Source organism: Varroa destructor, unplaced genomic scaffold (assembly GCF_002443255.2).
Source record: "Varroa destructor unplaced genomic scaffold, Vdes_3.0 BEIS01000004.1, whole genome shotgun sequence".
Taxonomy (NCBI): domain Eukaryota; kingdom Metazoa; phylum Arthropoda; class Arachnida; order Mesostigmata; family Varroidae; genus Varroa; species Varroa destructor.
The window spans coordinates 6409525-6429932 of record NW_019211457.1 but is presented as its reverse complement, the minus strand read 5'-3'; the positions used below and the strand labels follow the sequence as shown (position 1 = coordinate 6429932).

General features: G+C 39.6%; 2 protein-coding genes and 1 long non-coding RNA gene across 11 annotated transcripts in view; 1 reads left to right on the top strand and 2 right to left on the bottom strand.

Annotated features, from left to right (window-relative positions):
* Positions 1–155: 155 nt before the first annotated feature.
* On the bottom strand, positions 156–5310 carry LOC111250290 (BET1-like protein). 8 transcript variants are annotated; one of them, XM_022805299.2, is made up of 3 exons: positions 3663–3798; positions 3106–3244; positions 156–2346 (listed from the first exon to the last, which is right to left on the bottom strand). In XM_022805299.2, exons 2-3 carry the CDS (start codon positions 3225–3227, stop codon positions 2118–2120), a joined length of 351 nt encoding a protein of 116 aa, XP_022661034.1. In that variant the 5' UTR covers positions 3228–3244; positions 3663–3798; the 3' UTR covers positions 156–2117. The 8 variants fall into 8 exon arrangements, 6 of the variants coding, with proteins under 6 accessions (XP_022661034.1, XP_086843902.1, XP_086843904.1 ...); XM_086987776.1 differs by having other exon boundaries at positions 3106–3241; positions 3663–3796; XM_086987778.1 differs by having other exon boundaries at positions 3606–3738.
* Positions 5311–5375: 65 nt separating this feature from the next.
* The window catches only part of Eps-15 (Epidermal growth factor receptor pathway substrate 15), a 35577-nt gene continuing 20544 nt past the window's right edge, over positions 5376–20408 (top strand). Inside the window, exon 1 of one of the 2 annotated variants that reach the window (XM_086987769.1) lies at positions 5376–5510. Coding sequence is in view for 1 of the 2 variants with exons in the window: in XM_022805287.2 (XP_022661022.1) it covers positions 10658–10684 (27 nt within the window). In the remaining variant the exon portion in view is untranslated. Of the gene's footprint in view, positions 5511–8796; positions 10685–20408 lie in introns of those variants that run through there. The other variant, XM_022805287.2, reaches the window with a different exon arrangement.
* Positions 19464–20408, bottom strand: part of LOC147755776 (uncharacterized) — a 3614-nt gene continuing 2669 nt past the window's right edge. Inside the window, exon 3 of the long non-coding RNA XR_015326901.1 lies at positions 19464–19899. This is a non-coding gene — a long non-coding RNA (uncharacterized LOC147755776). The remainder of the gene's footprint in view (positions 19900–20408) is intronic.

Genomic DNA, 20408 nt, shown 5'->3' with positions numbered 1-20408 from the left:
TTGTAAATGTGAAAACAATTAGTGGTTTGGATTTTTCTATAAACACCATTGAAGTCTTCATGCTGTTGGTAGTCCACCACATAGTCAAGGAGAAATACTCGGAAATAGTTGCTACCAATTTTCTGTACATCTTCCAAAATAAAAAAACAGCAGAATTCGGTCGGTCATCACAACCTACAACTTTATCTGTTTATTAAATAGTATTCATAAACCACCAACCCTTGAGGGAACGTCACGTCAACGGAATATGTCTCAGTGAAATCCGTTTGCGGTTTGTATGTCAACTAACTCTCTTACCAGGAAATGTATTGTTTACTCTATTAACGGTGCTACTGGTAGCCATTAGCAAGACTACTGCTACCTCTTATTACTGATCACTATTTTATCAGTAATATATTATTCATAAAAGCTGTTGTAACTGTTTCTTTAGATTCGAACCACCGTATGTCAGTATGTCACTATAATTTCCACTTTTATTTTGCCACATTATTCATAATAGCTCGTCAAATATCGTTATTGAGTCCTTGTAAACACGGCCAACTTAGTAAATTCAGATGATAGGCTTTCGCCGGAAACAGTTAAATCATCGACTAGCTCTCCTTAGATATTTTTACCTACTCTTTCTTTGTTGCTTGTTCAAACTATATTCGCACATAATCTACTTTTCAATGATGTAGTCTGATTAGCTATCTCGTTTGTCGTCTATTTTAATTCAACTCATATAAAAGTCAGTTCATGAAAATGCATACTTCATCTGTTTTGTTTGAAGGGTTACATCTATTTCTTAAGTGTTTGGCTATTGGAACGAACGAAAATAATTATATGAGTTTTACAGGCAATATCGGAAATATAAACTTGAGGGACACCCTATTTTTTACTGTTTCGATAAAAATGCTTTTTGCCTTTATCACTGGACACCTGACATTTTACTAAGAAAGGTCGAAAGCTTAGAGCGTTGGCCACGTATCAGACACATCCATCGAATACAAGGAAATAATACACCTGCTTATATGCTCATTTTTGTCAGGAGCTCCCTAAGCTTTTCTGCTTCTAACCCGTTCAAAAAATGTATAAATGTTAATTGTATTTCTATTACAATTAATCATTATTTCATAGGTGTGCTACTACTATGCATTATTAGCCATTCCTAAACTAACGATATAACTTTATATGATGTATATGGTCGTGCACGTTCCTCGCCAAACGCCGGAAAAATTAGAAAGACCGCATGTTTCGTATTACGCAAGAGAGCAAGGAGATCTCTTTGAAGGTCAAATGCTTTACAAGACTTCATTTACTATAATCGATGATGCCAATAGCAAAATAATCCGTTTCACCGTGTTACTCTCGTAAACTGTACACGTCTTCTAACTGCCAACTAGTAATTATACTTTCTAGTGAATGAATACATATTTGCTGTTTTTTTTCCTAACTTAGCTGCGACGATTCTTGGTGCCTAACAGTGCATTACATTCGTATGAAATTTGAAGAGTTATGTCCGCTATCGCCGTTAGGCACAATTCCACCAGACAAACAGCTGGCCAGCTGATTGGCTGCCAATTAACACGAAACGAACCGTGTATTTGTCCGGCTATGCCTTATGGGTTCGGACTCAGATCACGTCTAACGTGTGCCAAAGATTAGCAGGCAAATACGTTAGCCACTAAGCCAACACGGAGAACTCAACATAAGTTGAACACGTTTTATATCTCTTCGTCGGTGCCAAGGCGCCACCACGCGCCTGTCACTCACTTTGCCGCTACTTCAGAGATAGCGCGTGTTAAGTTGATACGGTTCGCCTATTTCGCCCCATTTATGTAACAAACCCTGTTGTCTCATTGTCTACCACAAATATAACAAAGAATACTTTCGCCGATACTAATTTACCCTTACAATTTTTGTTTCTTCATCTTATTTCATTGCATCGAACAGTATTGCGTCCCGGCCTCAGCTAATGGGGGCTTATTAGCAGCACACGTTTTAAGTCTTTCCCTCTGCCTCCGATATAGCATCCCACATTATTTGTCATCATCGTGCGTTTGTTAAAAATTCTCATTTTGTTTTATTATCTTTTTGGATCTAACTGAATATATCATCATAGCTAATAACATTAAAATCTAATTGCTGTTATTGTGTCCGTCTACTGCGTCTAGAGAGGGATTTACAGTGGTCACCCTTCCCACGACGTGGTAGAAGATCAAGCCGAAGACGATAACAGCAGCGACAATATAGCACATCAAGCGACGGTTGCTCCGGCCGGAGCCAAGCAGCTTGTTAATTCGATGTACCCCGCCCGTAAGGAGGTTCTGTGTCGAGCCAAAGTTCCAGACCATGCCATCAAGGTATCTGAAAGAAGGCAACGACGGTGTAAAAATGCGTATTGTTCGCTGGACACTTTTAAATTATAGTTTTGTGTTATTAGCTTAAGATAGGGAAAAAGGAACAGGGTGGGTAACCGAGACCTCAGAAATAAAAATCACAATTAAAGTGTAAATACTGAATAAAGTGTGAATTAAGTTACACTGAATATTGCGCATTTGGACTCAAAGAGGGTAGCAAAACAGCTTAGCATAAATTATCTGTAGTAGCTACTTATATATAATACCTTATCTTGTCCTAACTAATCCAGAGAATTAGGTACTATGTCACAGTACTAGCAAAGCAAATAAAATTTAAAAAATTCGCTACAATCATCTGTAACACAAAATCTATCCATAACTGGGTAAACGATTAAACAAGAACACATTTACCGTCGCCACTTATAGTTAAACAATTGGACGCATTTGACGCTGCTAAAACGTCTATCCGACAATGCGATTACAGCCAAATACGAAAAACTACTATTTGGTGTAAATTAACTACCATTATCTGAAACTGTGATCTTTTAACTCGTTTTGTAAACCACAGATGATCAAGTACATAAAGTGCTAAAAAAAATGCCCTTTATCTGCCTCATTATCCTAACCATAAATAAAGCTTAGGTTTTAAATAGATAAACGCTTTCAAAATTGCTTGCAACGAGCTCGGACGGTACCAAGGGCTATTTTTTCTGTTCTATTCAAACTAAATGAAATAAAACGAAAGCCAATGAACGGCGTCACATACCTGTTGTGTTCTTTGGCTTCGTCTTCGATATCATAGGCGAGACTCTTCAGTTGCCTGATGTCCCTAGCAAGGTTGTCCGTTAGCCGCCGGTTTTCTGCGTCCATTCGATCGTCCTCCATCATTGCGTTTTCGTATCCTGCTAATGGTTTTAATTCCAAAAAGCGCGGATGTACGCAAAAAGGGTTTACACTTCTTAGCTGTTTTTCCACAGATCCATAGATTCGTCTAACAACATGCTAATCACAGATGAGATCTGCTCTTTGATGTCCACCACCCAACGTCTGCTACAAAAAAAAAACCTATTCGAGCAAGCAGTTTATATTTTTGTGGGTTTTTTTCGCTTAGTTTTCTTTTTCTCAATGTAGCGCTTTTTAATTCTACTTCGCCTATTTTAAGTGTAAGAAAAGTATTTTCTTATCTTATGAACAATTTTTATCTGTCAAGACGCAGTCGCGTGATTGTTATTTTTCCGAAATTAGAGTAGATATTTTTGCTGTTACGTATTGGATAGAGCCAAACGAGGCGTGAACGTGACGCCGAATGTAAGCTACGGTTACTGTTTCGTCTGTGATTTAGTCCTTGGCTATGTGCTCTTGTCCGACGAGAGTCCACCTGCGGACGCGTGTGGTTCACTGGGATTACCAGCTTCACCTCTCTTTTGGCTTTTCTTCGTTTCAACGTGACCTGAGCAATGCTCACAGTCACCCTCTTCTTCGTCGGAGCTTTCACCGAAGTCAGTCGGTTTCGTATAGACACAACAACACTTAGACTTTTTTTTGTTGAGGTTTTCGTTGTCAATTACGTCCGAGGACCAGCCAACTTTCCTGCAAAGAAAAGGTAAAGTGCGTATGAAGCACAACGACAAAACAGCTGCAATGATAATTAATAACCCCGAATCTTTTTGTCATGCTTAAAAAAAGTATGATCTTCAGGCGCAGGAAGAGGTTAGAAAAAAAAACCGTGTAGTATTGATCAGTTGATATGTGGGGGTGCGACAGTAGCTTTAATGATAAAGTCAATGATGTCTCAATGATATCAATGTAGATAAGTTCACATAAATAAAATTAAAAATTAAATAAAAATAAAAATACAAAATAAGATTTTCTTAAAATTGTTACTTCATAATAACAGCAAATAATAATTCGTATGCCCTGTAAGCTCTTACGCTCCCGATTGCTGCACCTGAAATCTTTTCGATTTACACAAGCAATAACTGCACGTAACCAAATTAGTGTATTTTTCCTAACGTCTTCAACGTCATTTCCTATCCAGTACAGTGTACCTGTATTATATACTTCATTAAAACAAATGAAGTTCGGGAAGACTGAAAACAGCGGGAAATTATATCCAACATGTTGCACGATTTATTGAAATTAATTTAAATTGATATTATAGGAAAAGGCATTCATGCTCCGTACTCGCAGTTGGTAACTGCACTATCATAGTTATAGTATATGCGAATCCTTTGAAAAAACGAGCCCAAAAGCTCAGCTCAGAGCAGCAGCCCCAATGGCCGCAGTAGGCGCCGTCACGTCATCAGCAACTGTAGCCACCAATAGATTATGCTGTTTTGTTTCAAAAAAACGAATGCTTCACATGAATGTGTTGTAATTCTGCTGCGATTCCGCCACTAGCTTGCGCTTGCCCTGATAAAATGATGTTTGCTTGAATGTTCTTTAGACCTATCGAAGCACCTCTTTCTTCTTTGTATTTCTTCTTTGTTTCTCGAATATCTCGAGTTATTGCTCTGAGCAGTAATTATGCATGACCCATAGCACTTCTTCAAAAGGTTGCTACCGCAAAATTCTACCGCATAGAATTGTCAGTATTGAGTTCACTCAAATTTTCGTCATGACACGGTCGAACCGTCTCCTCTCTGCACAAAAAATAAAAACACCGTTCAAAAACACACAACCCATTCAACATGATGTTACCATGCTTTAAAAACAGAAGCGCCGTACCGTTAGTCGACAACAAATTTCACAGCTACCGTATTCGCTCGAACTCGCTTTGTGATTCATTTGATCACTGACTTTTTGGATTGTATTCAACGTTCACTCACCTGTCACTTTTGGGCTTTTTTAATTTAAGCACCAGGGACGGACTGAGTCGATTGTGCGAGCTCGATGGGCCGCTACCATCCACTGTTGTTTGCGCAACGCTCAGCTGCTCGGACTGTGTTGTCGTTGTTTGAACCGTGGACATTATTCGCTCTCACCCGTGTAACGCCGGCTCCTGGTTGACAATCTGTGTTTCGGCACCTGTGCGACTTCAGCAGCAGTGACACCGTCTTGGAGACCAATAATTCACTCCGGGCTCAGTTCTACTGCCGTTCAACAATACAGTTAAGGGTACTGGCTGACTCACAACGTCTACAACCTGCTGGAAATACGCGAGATAAAAAGGTATCGTCAAGATGATATAGTCTTCAAGGTTGATAATTGACCAAAATCTAATCATCACCATATAGCTCTTCACAGTATACGTAGATCATACTAGAATCACAGGGGAAAAGATGGCTTATACCTTAGGTTACACGTTTATGATCAAAGCTACCCCGCTTCAGCTAGTGAGACACTGTAGCTAAGTTACGACGATTTGTGTCGGAATTTCTGCGGCTGTTGTTGCGTACACAAAAAAGCGATGAGACATATAACGTCGGATACACGCGACTCAAAGATGCATGTTTGTCTGTGCTTACAGCAAGTGGTGTACAGTGAAGACAATATTGTGTATCGCGTCGGCATTAAAGGGCGATAATGAAATCCATTAAAATTAAGTAATTTAGATTAGTCATGTGCGCCATATATAGTTTCCCGTTTGCGTGTTTCTGCCCAGAAGTACAGAAATAAAAGTCCTCTTTTGCACAACACAATTTCTTTACGCAGTATTTCCCACTGCTATCACGCATTTCACTGTTACGACGAACAGGCATTGTAAGCATGAATTTGCGACGGACTGATCCAGTTGCTCATTATCTGTTCGGCTTATTATGAGGTTCACATACCACACATTAAGTAATTGCAAATAAGCGAACAGAAATAAGAAACAAGAGTTCGCTGGCAAAGTGCCCCTGCCACCCGTTGTTTTGAATTATTATTGTTGTTGTTGTTCTGGGACCAAGTGGGAAAAGAACACGGCAGATAGTCAAACCCCCCATTTCTGTGTTTTAAACTCTATCTTCCTCCATGGATGGCGCTGCAATCAGGAAACGGTCGCTGCGCTTCGCGAACATTGAATCATTCATTCGGGGTAATCCGCCATTGGCCGCTGGAGTGGACAGGGCGCGAACTTTTGAATTCGTACGTTAGTCGAATTGCCGGTTTCGCATTAATCTGATGCACTATGTATAGATTCATAATAAGAATAAAGGACATGTGTAGTACCATATATGTGTATACGTTGTACAGTGAAAAAGACGTTACGCATAGCGAATTTTTTAGAACGGCAGCTGATGTATTCGATCATGGAGGAAGCGTACTTGTGCGAGTTAAGCTGGTTCACTTTGGGAGAAATCGCGAAAACAAGATATAGACATTTGTTGCCGCCATTTTTCGTTACCTGGATATTTTTTATTCGGTAGATCGGAATAACGAAAGTGGCCGTGATATATAGTAAAAATTCAATGTGATTTTACTCCTAACCTTTAAATCTGGTCCGCATATTTACCGTGAGTTCCGCCATTCAAACATATTGCCGCATAAACCTTGTTTTTATATGCGTAAGCTGTATTCCAATTTTCAGGAAGTCGACAGTAAGCTATCCGATCAAACAGGTCTTCTCTCGATATGTTAGATCACGGACGTACAAGTCTTAAGTGACTATCGGATTTCATGTACCCAACCAAGTTTTCAGAGGTGACTGCAAAGAACGATAAAGTACCGTGCAAAAGTGTGTTCATTCATGAACAATTTACGAAAAGACAAAGAATACACACAGCAAGTTTATAACAGACTCTCATGATACATGTTTGTCTGTTGGATGTTTAGGGCTTTTTGCTCTCCGACAACACACGACCAAGAGAGCGACGTTGGTCTCACACAATACAAATATTTCAAGTTTAGAAAAAAATTATACCTATATTGAATAAGACAATCACTAAATTTCTACTGTGGGTGTGACAGCGCGGTAGTGAAATAGAAACTTGTAACAATGATGATAAAACGATAAATAAACGATATTAAGGTAACAGCTTGATGTACATAGTTGTCTTGTTGTGGCCGAAACCCATTAGAATAGTAAGCCTGTGGCATTAGCAATTCTACGCACTATAATTATTTTCGAAATAAACTAATTAAACTATAGAATACTTAACTAGAGGCTACAGATCAGGTAATCGATAGAAGTCGACAATCCCAGTACTCAGCGGTTAGATACATTAACTCTGAGTGTCGAATTTCGAACACGCAATCAAAATTATCCAGTAGTTATGAGGTCACTAGAAACTTCACCCATGCCATCAACGAATAATTAATAAACACAGACAAAAACAAACACTCGTTCCTAGAAAGCGTCAACTACTACAACAAGCGAAAATGTTTCGCCTAAGTCATTTATTGTATTTCCATTCTACTTAATGTCTGTTTCCTATTTAGTTTGCTGCTAGCCAATATAACACCCAACTTACCTACGATTAAGGTGTAACATATAATAAAGGCTTGTATTTCTATGGAGTTGTACCGACAGGTGGAATAGCCGCTTTCACACCCGCCAAAGCTTAAACGAGTGCTATAAGGGAGTTGGGGGAATATTATGACGTAACACATCCTAACTAAACAAAAAATAAAGATTTTAGATAGGAACAACTTCAGCAGACTGCTAAATCGATCAGGCACTACTCGAATAAAACAGCCCGTGATAATCACTAAATGTAAAAGTTTTGTAAGTAGAGTCAGGGCATGTCTAAGTAAATATTTTGAGTTTTACGTTCTGTACGATTATAATTAAACTTCGGATAGCTCACCTCCAGCACGAAACGAAGTGTACCTACACCAAAGTCGATTCTTTTTTAAAAGGCTGAGGGGAGCGTTAAATCTAGGTTACGTCACTCGTTACGTCTAATAGGTAAACACGTTATTACTACACCATAACGGACACATGGTAAGACATGTTTAAAAAATCGCTTACAGCTGGCGCGTAGCTACCTCCTTAACATAGAAAACAATCGAAAAAAACATCGTTTTCTTTTCATTTATTGCACGAGTGCTTTTTTCTCTATTTGGTACAGTGCCTGCTACTCTATATATATATTTTTCATCCCCGCAGACGATCCGGGCTCCCTCGCGCGGCATAATACTAACTGGCATATTACGCAGTATAATACTGCTTCTGTTTCAGTAAATCATTACTTTGAACGGCTGGCTTCAAGCAAAGACAAATCGAAACCTCCTAACGTGCCCCTATCAACGCTTCAGCCGTTTCTTCTCTTAATGTAATTTTTATATTTACTTTTTAAGGTTTAGGGCTAATGTATATTGCACACCAGGCTTTACGATTAAGGTATCTGTCTGGTATTCCCTCTCTCTCTCATTCTCACTCTCAGCCAGCTTTCATTAATTGGGCCTTGATTCAATATTGTTTCGAAGCAGAACTTGCAGGTACTGTTGCAGCAGTACATGGACTCAGCTCTGCGTACCCGCTATGCGCGAATTCGCCAACTCCTGTTGCTAAGCAGTGGTTACTTTTGGCGCCAGCTTTCCTACGACAGATACAACTTATCAGCGCTGTTCACTCTTTAATTCGCATGTAGCATCTAGTCATCTGAGCTGTGTAGTGGCGGTTGTATTGCCCTGTGTGAAGTAGTGCCTAACGGCTCAAGTATTGGACATGAAAAACGAAAAAGCTTTTTTACACTGCTTTCGGTGGTGTAATGCTAAAGCAGAACACCAGCGTTCCGTTTCTCTTTACTTTTCTTGAGTTCGTCATTCGCCAGAGCCGTCATTTGCAATGTATAATACTAACCATTAACAGGAGATACGGCCACAAACTGTGGTCATGTATGGGACTGTGTTGTTTGCCACCGTTTGACGCTGCTACTCGGACTTGTTGGCTGGCTCCGGTGTCTGCTTCTAAGCTGCTGCTGCTGCTGCTATTCGGGTTGTTGTTGTTGTTGTTTTGCGCGCGCGTGTGTATCGCTGCAGTTCCAGGGCCGGCTATACTGTCCCAACTAGTATTAAGTTTCAGGCAGTTAGCAGACGCCATAAAAGCAAAGCGGCTGCTTGTGGCAGCCAGCCGCAGACCGTTGCGGTGGTAGCAGTAGCGCGACGTTGTAACAGGCACAGCGGAGTACACCCATGGACCCAACACAGAAAAACGGCGAAGGGATTTGTGTGGGTGTGTATATGGTTGTGTATCTGTTTGCCACTTCTGCCGTTCAGACATAGACAAGGAAAGCTACGGACTATTCTCGCCAGCTGAAACTGCAGCACTGTCAGCGGCTCGTGTAATATCTTGTAGACAAATACGCGGAAGGGACAGCGTACAAATAAGAGAGATTACCGTTCGACCAATGACAGGCCAAGACAGTAGCCAATAGAATCCTCCGCTTGGAGCCACGTTCCTGGTCGATTATCTAGCGAGTCTGGCACTCGGTGCCGGTGATGCGAGTATCAGAATTCGTTCGAAAGGACTTATACCGTTTCAGTATTAGTCGAACTGTGGAACTGCGTGAGATCATGAATGGATGTAGACTATTATCACTGGGTACGCTGTCTGTCCGCTTCTTCTAGGTGCCTGCCCGTTTCCCATTTTCCCTTTTAACAGTCTCCAGAGTGGCTAGGGGGTGTTCGTCCCGACTGATGCTCCTTGGCTACCATTCACTCTAAAGTTAGGTAACAAAAATAAGAAATGCTGTTTATTTCCTGCTAATGTTCCTGTAGAAACGTTACTCGATCAATTTTCAGTCGTTCTAGAACCCCTCTTCCTCAGTATTCAAGCGACGGTAAAAGTAACGAAGGCCATTAAAGCGAGAAGAAGCATCACTATCTCTCATGCAGTAGCCTTCCTTAAGGAAATTACTGCAGATTCTAGGTTGCCCGATCGACAGACAGCGACCGCGTCGGGTTGCATAGCAAAAAAATCTCCTTGTGCCATCTACACAATACTTTCGTGCAGTATATATTGTTCCCCTATGTCGGGCGTAGGCGAGTCCGTGCATGCGTGTTTGCCCCTTGTCGGATAGAGGTTTCAGTGGGAGTCAGTACTGTTCGGGACAAATACCGTGTCCCTCGGCAAAAGAGGGCCTTGGGTTGTTCCCTTTACTACTAGACAATTTAGCCTGTGGGGTAGTAGTACACAGAGAAGGTGCGTGTATTAGCCTCAGAAAACTGTTTCCTTTGCTAACCCCATTTGGAAAGATAAGTGTGAATACGGCTTCGAGCACTGGCAAAAAGATTACGGAGTACTGGCGAGTGTCACCAGTAGAAGTGGTAGTTTTAGCGGTGGAAAGGGGTGATTAGAATCAACACGCAGTGAGACTGTAAACTGCAGTGTGGCCAGTCTGCCTTGGCCTGTTTAGTAAAACGAACTCTTATAAACCGTGTTCTTCGACGGCATGGCGCACCGACCTAGCATCGAACAGGTGAGTACGGAAATAAACAGTTGGTTTGTTGGGTCAGCAATGTTTGATCGTTGATTTTTCTCGTAACATTGAGACATGACCCATTCATGATATGATAGTATTGAATTTAAACAAGAAGGGGGAAGGGGGGAGAGCAGATATATTTGTTGATGTCGCTATGCGCGAATGAAAACGCTAGTGATTGTCAAGTGCGGAGGGGATCTTATCAGGGCGGTGTGAAGTATTATACGAGGAATGATTGTTTTTGTCTACGGAGAAATTTATAAAATTATTTTATTATATCTCTTGGAGGCGAACGATTGCAAGGTTTTATGTGTTTAAACACCACAATGCGTTCGCTAAGTAACAGACATAATAATTAGAGTTTTTGCTGGCCCTACTGAGAACACGCACGGTGTAGAGCACACCGTCCAAGCTGAGTAATGGGTTGCCTCCACCAATGGGAAATTGTACGAAGATGTCTCATTCGAGGATGATCGGAAGCTGCGCATACGGTCCACTGCAGTCAGTGAAGGATTCCAAATCCACATCTACGCATAAAAAAAGACCTGTCGTATCGTGCATGGAATAGATGCCTTGAAAATCGTATCAGTAAATGAATGGCTTGATATTATTATATGAAATAATGAGATTATTAGGTGCATGAACCACAGGAGGCATAACTCGTTTTTTTTTCTCTTGTTTTGCTCCTTTTCCGACCATCGATCGAAGATGTTTTACAACTTGGCCTTGGAGCCTTTTAGAAGCTATCACCACGGAAAGTGTTCGACATCTGTGGATTCAGAAGACCTACGAAAATGAATGTAAATAAAAGTATGCTCTCAGGGGGCGGTAAATCGGAACAACGTTTTGTTTGTTCACGTTGGAGGTGTTTACTATTCGATGTATCAATGGTATTGGTTAACGTACTGGAATTGCTTAATATGCACGCTACATTTTTTCGTAGCAGGTAAAGTATCATACTTCACTATGTATTTTATATATCCTTACTAATGCCTGCGTACGCATTTCGAGAAACGCTTCACTTAAGTAGTCAGTAGGCAGTTAAAGATGATAAGGCTCTGTGTGCGTCTAAGAACATTACGATTCTACTTTGGACGCCTATCAAAAAGAAGACGTTAATATTTCAAGAAGGTCACTTACTGATTCAATGCGAATGATGAAGCCTTGCACTTTTATTAAAAAAAAAATCAATTTAAGGATCTATTCGTTAACAAAAACAATCTGCGTTAAGTCCGCTGATTTAATTTCGTTCTGTTGTTCCGAAATGTGTCGACTCATCTGATGGAAGGTGAACAAGCATCTGGGATGAATTTAGTTGGGGCCTTTTTTTCCGTGGAATATTGAAATATCTTGCGAAAATTGTCTCTGACCTACCGATTAGCGTTAATAATTGCACCTATACATCAACTATAATACTTTTCAAAAACAGATCGGCACTTTTTAAAGGAAACGACAAGACCGATAATGCAAGCTTTGTTAAAAAACATTACTTTCACAGACAATTGCAATCTAGCTGTAACCCCCTTGGCTTTTTCTGGACGCGTACTTCAAAAATTGGTTACTCTATATCCGCAGCACGGTGACCGTACGTTGACTAAATAGCAGCAATCGGATTCGGTTTGAGGGAGTAAATCTTGCGTAATTCATAAAAAAAAAACGTGTTCTTGGCTTCATTTATGAATGGCCGTAGTTTTAAGTGATTGATGTTGTGATAACGCTATATTCCTCTACCCCCATGCATTTTTTGATACGTGTTATCATCTGCAACACAATTGACAATGTCTGTTTTTCCACAAGGGTATATATATGGAAAATGTTGATTCAACTGCTATGGCTATGAGTGCGGCTGTCATCTTGGAAGACTTTCGAAGTTCCTGTTTCTTATACAGTTTTGCTAAATCCGCCGTTCAAACAAAACGAGTTCTTTAGAATGATTATTATAGAATGTTCTTTATTTTACGTTCAACATTGAAGCCGTTAGCCGCTGCTTTTCCTGGACAAAACGAGACGTATTCCCGCTCGAATTCGAATCTAAACCACGACGTCTCACTAAGGTCGGTAGCTAAAAACGTTACTCGCTGCGCTATCACGGGGACAAAATGATCCTTGCCAGCAGCCTATTTACCGAACAATGTAGCAAATAAGCTAATTATTGACATCAGTCTATCAGTGCTCGCTTAGCATACATTTTTAGCATTTTACACTCTTCGTCATATACTGTAGACTTCACATGACCAAAATAGAAACAAAGCGTGGAGTAGACTTTGCATTCTGTGAATGTTCTCCGCTCACATTTCGTCTATGATATCCAGATATTATCGTATAGCGTACCTATTTGTGCGCTGACACCAAAAATTCCTATTTATCGACCAGGCAAGGTGGGTACAAACGGATCCGGCTCGGGTAACCGGTGGAAGCAATCGGACACATTTGTTTGTGAGTGCAAATTTTCAAGCGTCCAATGCCATTGATCAAGAATCAAAGTGATGTAATATTACTTGCCAATCCACTCACACGGTAAAAAAGCTGGTATTGTCGTTGGCCAACGTTGTATTGTAGAAGTCTCATGGTGAGGGGAACGTATCACCTGAAGTAATTCTGTCCAGCGTTTTTTTCTGGGATGCCGTTATCTTTCGTGAAAAAAGCCCTAATTTCATTGCAAATGAACCACTCACGTTTCTGATGCATAAAACCAAAACCGAAGCTAAAAACTGATAACTTAGGGGCATGTGGTGACTAGGTTCAAAACCGGGTGTAGACGCAGAATTCACTTCGTCTATGCGATAAAACTCAAGACATTTAATTTTCCATTAAGCACCTGTATGCAAGTTGTACTTCCCGATGACCCAAACACTTCTTCGTATCTGCTTTGCATTACATTCAGCCTACAGTGTATTTATCCTGATTCGTAGTTGTTTCCTAGACTATACCCAATCCGTTCTTCGTTGCACGTGATTCGTTTTTGTTCCATCTTGTTGCATCTATTCCATTGCTGGGTAAAACAAAAAGAGTATGCCAGAGTTTATCCATGTGAATTTGATGGTCAAATTGTGATTTGTTCAATCAAGGGCCTTATATGACCGAGAAATTCATAATTCCAGTTCACTGAATACGTCGATTAAATAGTTTCTGCTTTTTACTCGCGTCAAGGGTGTTATTCATCTAAATATATTCCCACTGTTTGAGTGTCACTCAGTACCTCTACTGACAGAAGTTTCTTTTGTCGGAATTAGTCCTTAGCGGAAATCAACATAAAGATTACTATGCTTTATTGGTATATGCGTAGTATACACGTATTAAGTCTAATGCACAGTCATTCTACGAGTGTTCTTTATTGATAGACGTCGCTGTTGTTTTTATGCTACTTCAACATGGTTATGACAAAGTACGTAAATGACCGATGGGCATAGCCTTACTTTATATCATCTGGTCTGACCTGATCTGGTCGCGTGGTTTAGTCTAGCGCAGTAGCTGTACTCTGCCGTCCTTTACTAAAATCGAACATCGCCTAACAATGTCGGCATCTATAAACACTAACGCAGCTTACGCAATTAAGCGGATTAGCTAAGACCCGACCGTCCGTTTGATAACAACAACCACATCGATGTATAAGGGTGACGTTGCTGCGGTATAATGGAATAACCTGGAAACCGTTCGGCGAGCGCCGCTCATCGATCAGCCGGAGTGTCGGTACTATCTTTGGATATGCCTTTTTTCAAAATGTCTTTTACACAAAAGACGCGCGTTAGATGCAGCAGTAGATTTTAGGCTGTATTACCTCCTACGATTTCATGTAAAGCATAATTGCATCACTGTCCCAGGCCATATATATATATATTTTATGCATCACTGTATCGTATAAAATATAGCGTTGAAATGTTGGCATTTTGTTTATGTAATGGTTCCTTGCGTAAGGGAAGGCAGTATTCACATGTTCTTCTAAGCTTGTTTGTAGATGAAATGGTTACAACGTATATTGTGTTGTCCACGGTTGAATTTGTAAAGATCCAGGAGGCGAGCTGCTGAATTCTGAATTCTATTCAGTGAATCGAATTGCATTAGAAACAACGTATCAACCTGATTGGAACGTGCATGGTAGTAACACGGTCGAGGATTTGTAAAATCTGAAGTCAATGGAGCAAACTTTATCAAGTCAAGTGCAAATGATATGAAATCATTTTTGTGAGCATCAGATTCAAAAATTGTAAAGATTTTAAAGAGCATCTTCAAATTAGTTTATGAATAGCACAATCGGCCATATAGAACATGCCCGCCTATCCGACTCCGGTCCAATTAATCTTATGTGATCGATTTAAATCATTCTAATAACAGAAACAGTATAATACAGTATGGGACAACAGTAGGCATACAGTCAGTGGAATTTAAAAAGTAGTTATTGTATTTTACAAAAATACGTAGCTAAACAGCAATATGATCAATTACGAATTATCAAACATGCCGTGTTTTCTCGAAGCTTACACTTTCGAAAAAAAGCCGGTATACACTCGACAGCATCGATATGAACTGGAAACCTATCCTTGATGAGAAGTAAATTTTTTTCTGTCTTTTAAATTCAAAGTTTGATTCATCCTGTGTATTAATAACATGATCCTATATATTCGTGCACGGTTAGGTGCTCAGCCGCGAGCGATCGGCCTATTCAGCCGAATGTCGAACGAATAATCCACGAAATCTGAAATTAATCGCATAGACGGTATATGTCTCGCGTATCAGACTTCTTCCACTCCCTATTGCTTCGACCTATATTGAGTTCACAGGAACTGCTGTCTTCTCACGGCCACCTCGATTTTGTTGAGCTTACTTTCATATTAAAGCAGTTTAAGTTGCGTACGATTACCGGATGTTGTAGCTTTATATGTTAAAAAAAAAAATTGGCTTGGCCTATCGAACCTTTCAAGCGGAAGTCTTCGATATGTTTATGTATACATAGAAGAAATATAGCTATTATGATTGCAATGTCATGTTAGATAATATGTTACTTTGGTTAAATTCAGTAGACAATTTGCGGAAAACTTGTTTAATTGTTAAAGTTTCCCTTGAATCTAATGAGCGTTCAGCACAACTGGGTTTATTTTTCAATGTTTCGTCATTTTTAACCCAACTTGTTCTCATAGTGCGTTAAGTTGTACTAGGTAATTCGCTGTCCAAGTCACTGATGCCGGTGAACCCAGGCTCAACGGGCAAAGCCTCTGACCTACATTAAGACCGAACCTTTTCTAATAAGTATGATTTAAAATGTGTTTTAAACCACAGTAACACTTGTTACTAGTGGAGCCTTTGTTCCTGTACGAAAAGCAATATCCTCGAAATATTGGCAGATATCTACGCCGCAAATGGGCATCTATCTCACCTCGGAATCTAGAATCGAAGCAGTATCCTTTCGTAGAATGGACCAAAAGAAATCTTCGTGTTCTTGTCTAGCAACTTCTGCTGTAGGATCTCAAAAAATTGGAAAACGACCTTGGAAGTTATCTAAATACCTATTTATGTATGACGTATGACGGATAAACTAATTATTTTACATTCTTAGATAAATTTGAGTTGACTTAACCAGCCCTCCTGCTAGCTTTACGAGTCCGGAGTATTATCGATGCTAATGGCGCCCCTATATTCGTTTCGTGCTACTTTAAATTGAACCACCATTTGGACAACTGGCCAGCACTAAGTACCGCGGCGAAGTGGTTCGAAAACACAGAACATACTATTTTAAACTAGTCTAACTTTATGATAGCGTGACGTCCATTTGGGTTACTATATGTAAGAGTGATCGTTTGCTCAGTATACATTTTTGCATAACTGATGAAGAATATATGGGACAATTAAAAAACCTAAGCTGTTGGCAATCACTTACAGAATTTCCTAAATAATTAGTTTTTCAGACGTGGTTTACCTACTCAACCAAAAGCACGCAAGTGTTAAAGTTGCAAACGTTCGTAACCAAGTTACAAGCCGTACTGCATTATTATTATGCAATTATTGCGTCATGATGCTATAGTCGTCTGTTATGTACGAATAAGTGTTTGTACCTCGTGTGTTTGTTTTCGTATGAAATGTTATTTGTGGAACTAGTCAAACAGGTAATTCTGGTAGAACAGCTACATACGACTACATGCCAATTTTTTTTTTTATATACATTTTGTATAAATATAAATATATATATATATAAATATAAATATAAACAATACATTTTGTAGAAAATTCAAAGGGGTTTCTTAAATCGTACCTTTATTTAATAGAAAAGATACGGACGATTTTTCAGACGTTCATGATGCAACGCCACCAGCTTATACGTGCAGAGCTTCTATCTGATGCAAATTGGAGTATTCTAAACAATAACAATCGAATGCTTTAAAGCTCTAGCTACATATCAGTGATGTGGTACTACAGCTGTTGCAATAATGTCAACCTTCTACATTATAACTGAACATACAGTATGTATGCGTTTGTACAATTTACGTAAAGAACTGTTATAAATCTGCACGGCACCGGGGCTTTTTGACCGAACGCTTCAAGGCGGTCAAGAGCGCGTGTGTTACCTAGATACAACGGCTCATTTACCGTAAAATTTTCAAGTACGTTCTGAATTTAAGTGTCGATGATTTCATGTGATTATACTGTGTCAAAAAGAATTTGTCATCAAACAACCCACGAAATAATTATGCCCAAATGAATCTCAATACAAACGTTTCCGAAAAAAAAAGGCCAAAAGCAGTTTTCAATCGAACTAAGCTTCTAACAGCGTGAATCTTACACTTTTGGTCAGATAATTCATCCATCGGGTCCGAAATAACTCCAGAAAATAGTCGATTCTCAAATATTTTTTCTAGTCCCTCTGCTTAAAACAAGGGAAAAACCCACATGTAATAGAAGTTCAAATACTGGAAAAAATGAATCTTTTTTTTTTGTGACCTGCACTAGCTGTATTCAGTGACTACCTGAAAAAAGGTTCTAGCCGATGGTGTTAACCTGTGAGGCTCGTCGAGTCTGAAACGATAATACGGGTCACTCCATACTTCCTGAACCTTATATGGCTTTCATTAGCCTTGTAAGATGCATAGAATAACTTTTTACTATTCTTCAGCGTCACCTATTACATCATACCAAGTATATGAACTAGCTTCTGTCCGAACCATCGGATAGAATGAAAGAAACATAGTAACTTTTGCGAACACTCAATATCTGCTAATCCCTTGTAACCTTATTCATTCATTTGGCCGCGCCCTTTTCGCTGGGTGAGTTCAAACAGTCGCCTCTGTGTAAAACTATGATTAAATCCTCGATATTAACAAATCGACATGTGCAGACTGTTGGCAGGGAAACGAGTTCAAATCGATGTATTGATTCGAACGTGTCCTTATTCTAAGCGTGTTTTTAATAATAACGCCCGTTCCGTTGAAAAACCTATAAGTTCACACAAGTGCTTATAGTGTTCTTTCAGTGAGATCGATTCAGTATACGGTCATTGGCAGTCAACATTATATTAAGCTTTCCTGGCAAAGATGTGGCTTCAATTCCGTTAGGGTTTCATACATAATAAATGGCATATGCTGTACGCATAAACGTATTTCTAAAGAAAATATATCTGATTTCGATTTGTGGTAGTTTTTACTTTTCTTTTGTAATTTTTTTCAATCTTCTTTTATTATGAACTCCGCTTATGACATTTATGAGATGTTATAATTTTCTTTATCCAGCGTTATTTCACGTCATGCAGAAAAACCTGAATGTAATTGGGGTGAGCTTTACACTGCCAATAGTAAAACAAACGTACTGTCTCGTTTAAGTTTTTGTTTAACGACCTTTTCCATTACCTCTGGAAGCGTACAAGGTGGAAGAGCGCATTTGAATTTACACGTCGTCCCGGGGACAGATAACCTGGTGAGGGTGGCCGAGGTTGGCTGCTAGCTTGCTTCGTTACACTAGAACAGTAATAAATGCCTGCGCAAGTCTTGTCTGTATCAACAGAACAACCAAGTTCTGCTATTTTCGTCGGGACAAATAAACGAATTCATTTGGAATACAAGAGACACAACTCTTGAAAGTGTGGCGAACTCATCGTTTTATTTTGCTTGAAGAACGAGTTCAGACGCAGTTTTCGGCGTAAGTCGTTCATCTTATGCTCAATTGATAGTTTCGGACTGATCTCTCAATCCCTAATTAAGTCTTGGAGACCAAGAAGTTTTGGGCAAGGCCGTTTATACCGTATAGAGCAGCGGTCGCTAAAAGAAGACTTCGCTGAAGTCTTGTTTTTCCTTTAGAAGTTCTATCAAATTAGAAGCAGAGCGCTTACTCAAAATGAGGTGCAAGAGCAACCAGGAAGCTGAGTCCGTCCAGTTTTCAACTGAACCCCATTTGAAGTCATGCGCCCCTTGCCGTCGTTTTGCGTGGACATACTATCTGCTCATTGAGAGTGCTTAATAGAAATGGGATGTGAGATCAATTGCTGTCAAAACTTGTTTGTAAAAGCATTTGTTGATGAAGCTTTCATTTACATTGCTACTTGTTGACTTGGCAAAAGATATCCAGTTGAATTCGGTGTTAAATAACTCCTGAATGTCTAGAATGCCTCACAACTTTCGGCGGTTCTAGGATCTCACTAAATACCACTATTAAGGGTGGCCGCGTAAGGTACGCCGATAAATTATTTTGGTGATTCTATGAAATCGGCAGCTAATAAGCAATAATAGGCAAGAACTAATTTACGAAAATAACAGTATAAAATTAATTTTTTTTTTTTAAATAAGTTTACAACATATAATTGCAGCTCATACAGTAGGATTTATTCATTTTAGTTTATTTTTTTAATTTCTTACCTAGTGGGATTACACAAGGACGAGTTGCAGAATTCCAGATAGTCTAAGACGATTGTGGTCAAAACGAAATAAAACAGCTCTCATCATGAACCAGCTATACATGCCTAACTTCGATTGGAAGTGCTTGGAAGGTCCAGCAACCCACGCCAGTTTGGGAAACAGGTCTTGGTTGTCCCTGTCTAGGCTGCACGTTGCCCTCGCTAATTCGAATGTCTATAATAACGCGAATTTTGAAACAGATCGCGTAATAGTATATACGTAACGTTCTACTGTCTCATGAATTCGTCACTTTTACTCAAGTGATTTTTTTTAAATATGCCCAGTTAATACCATGATTAACCTGATTGTTGCAATCTGGTCCCGCATGTAATCTGCAAGCTAAAAGAGAAAAGATAATTCGAAAATACTTGTAAACTAAGCAAACATGAGTCGAACCTTTGAACCTTTTTGTCACAAATATGAGGTTCATTTTTATTTTTCCCCATGAAAATGTGGATAGCATATGTAGATTATATTTGAGCCAAGGCGGTGTTAAAGAACATTCCCTGGCTTTATCATTAACTGCTCGATAGTTAGATGCCATTTTACCTAGCTAAGGAAACAGGCACATTCGCACTTTGTCAATTTGAATTGTAGTTCTCATTTTATGGTAGGTGTATGTGTATGTAAAAGGAACCGCCTTCTAGCAATCGGCACGACTCGCTTTTTAACAACGTAACTAGGTAACTGTAAACAGCGTGGATATTTACGCGCTCGGCTTCGTGCTGCTTCGCGATCACAATCAATCGGTATATTCAATATGCCCCAACCCACAAAGCTTTTCGGTTTTAATGGCATCTGAGATAAACTAATATATTCCTGATAATGTTTATATATATATATATATA

Bases quoted from the DNA above. Each gene is read 5' to 3' on its own strand.
- LOC111250290 (XM_086987774.1), bottom strand. From the start codon at position 5,310: ATGTCCACGGTTCAAACAACGACAACACAGTCCGAGCAGCTGAGCGTT. The intron at 3,930-5,167 runs GTGAGTGAACGT...TTTTCTTTGCAG, and splicing joins AAAAAGCCCAAAAGTGACAG to GAAAGTTGGCTGGTCCTCGG.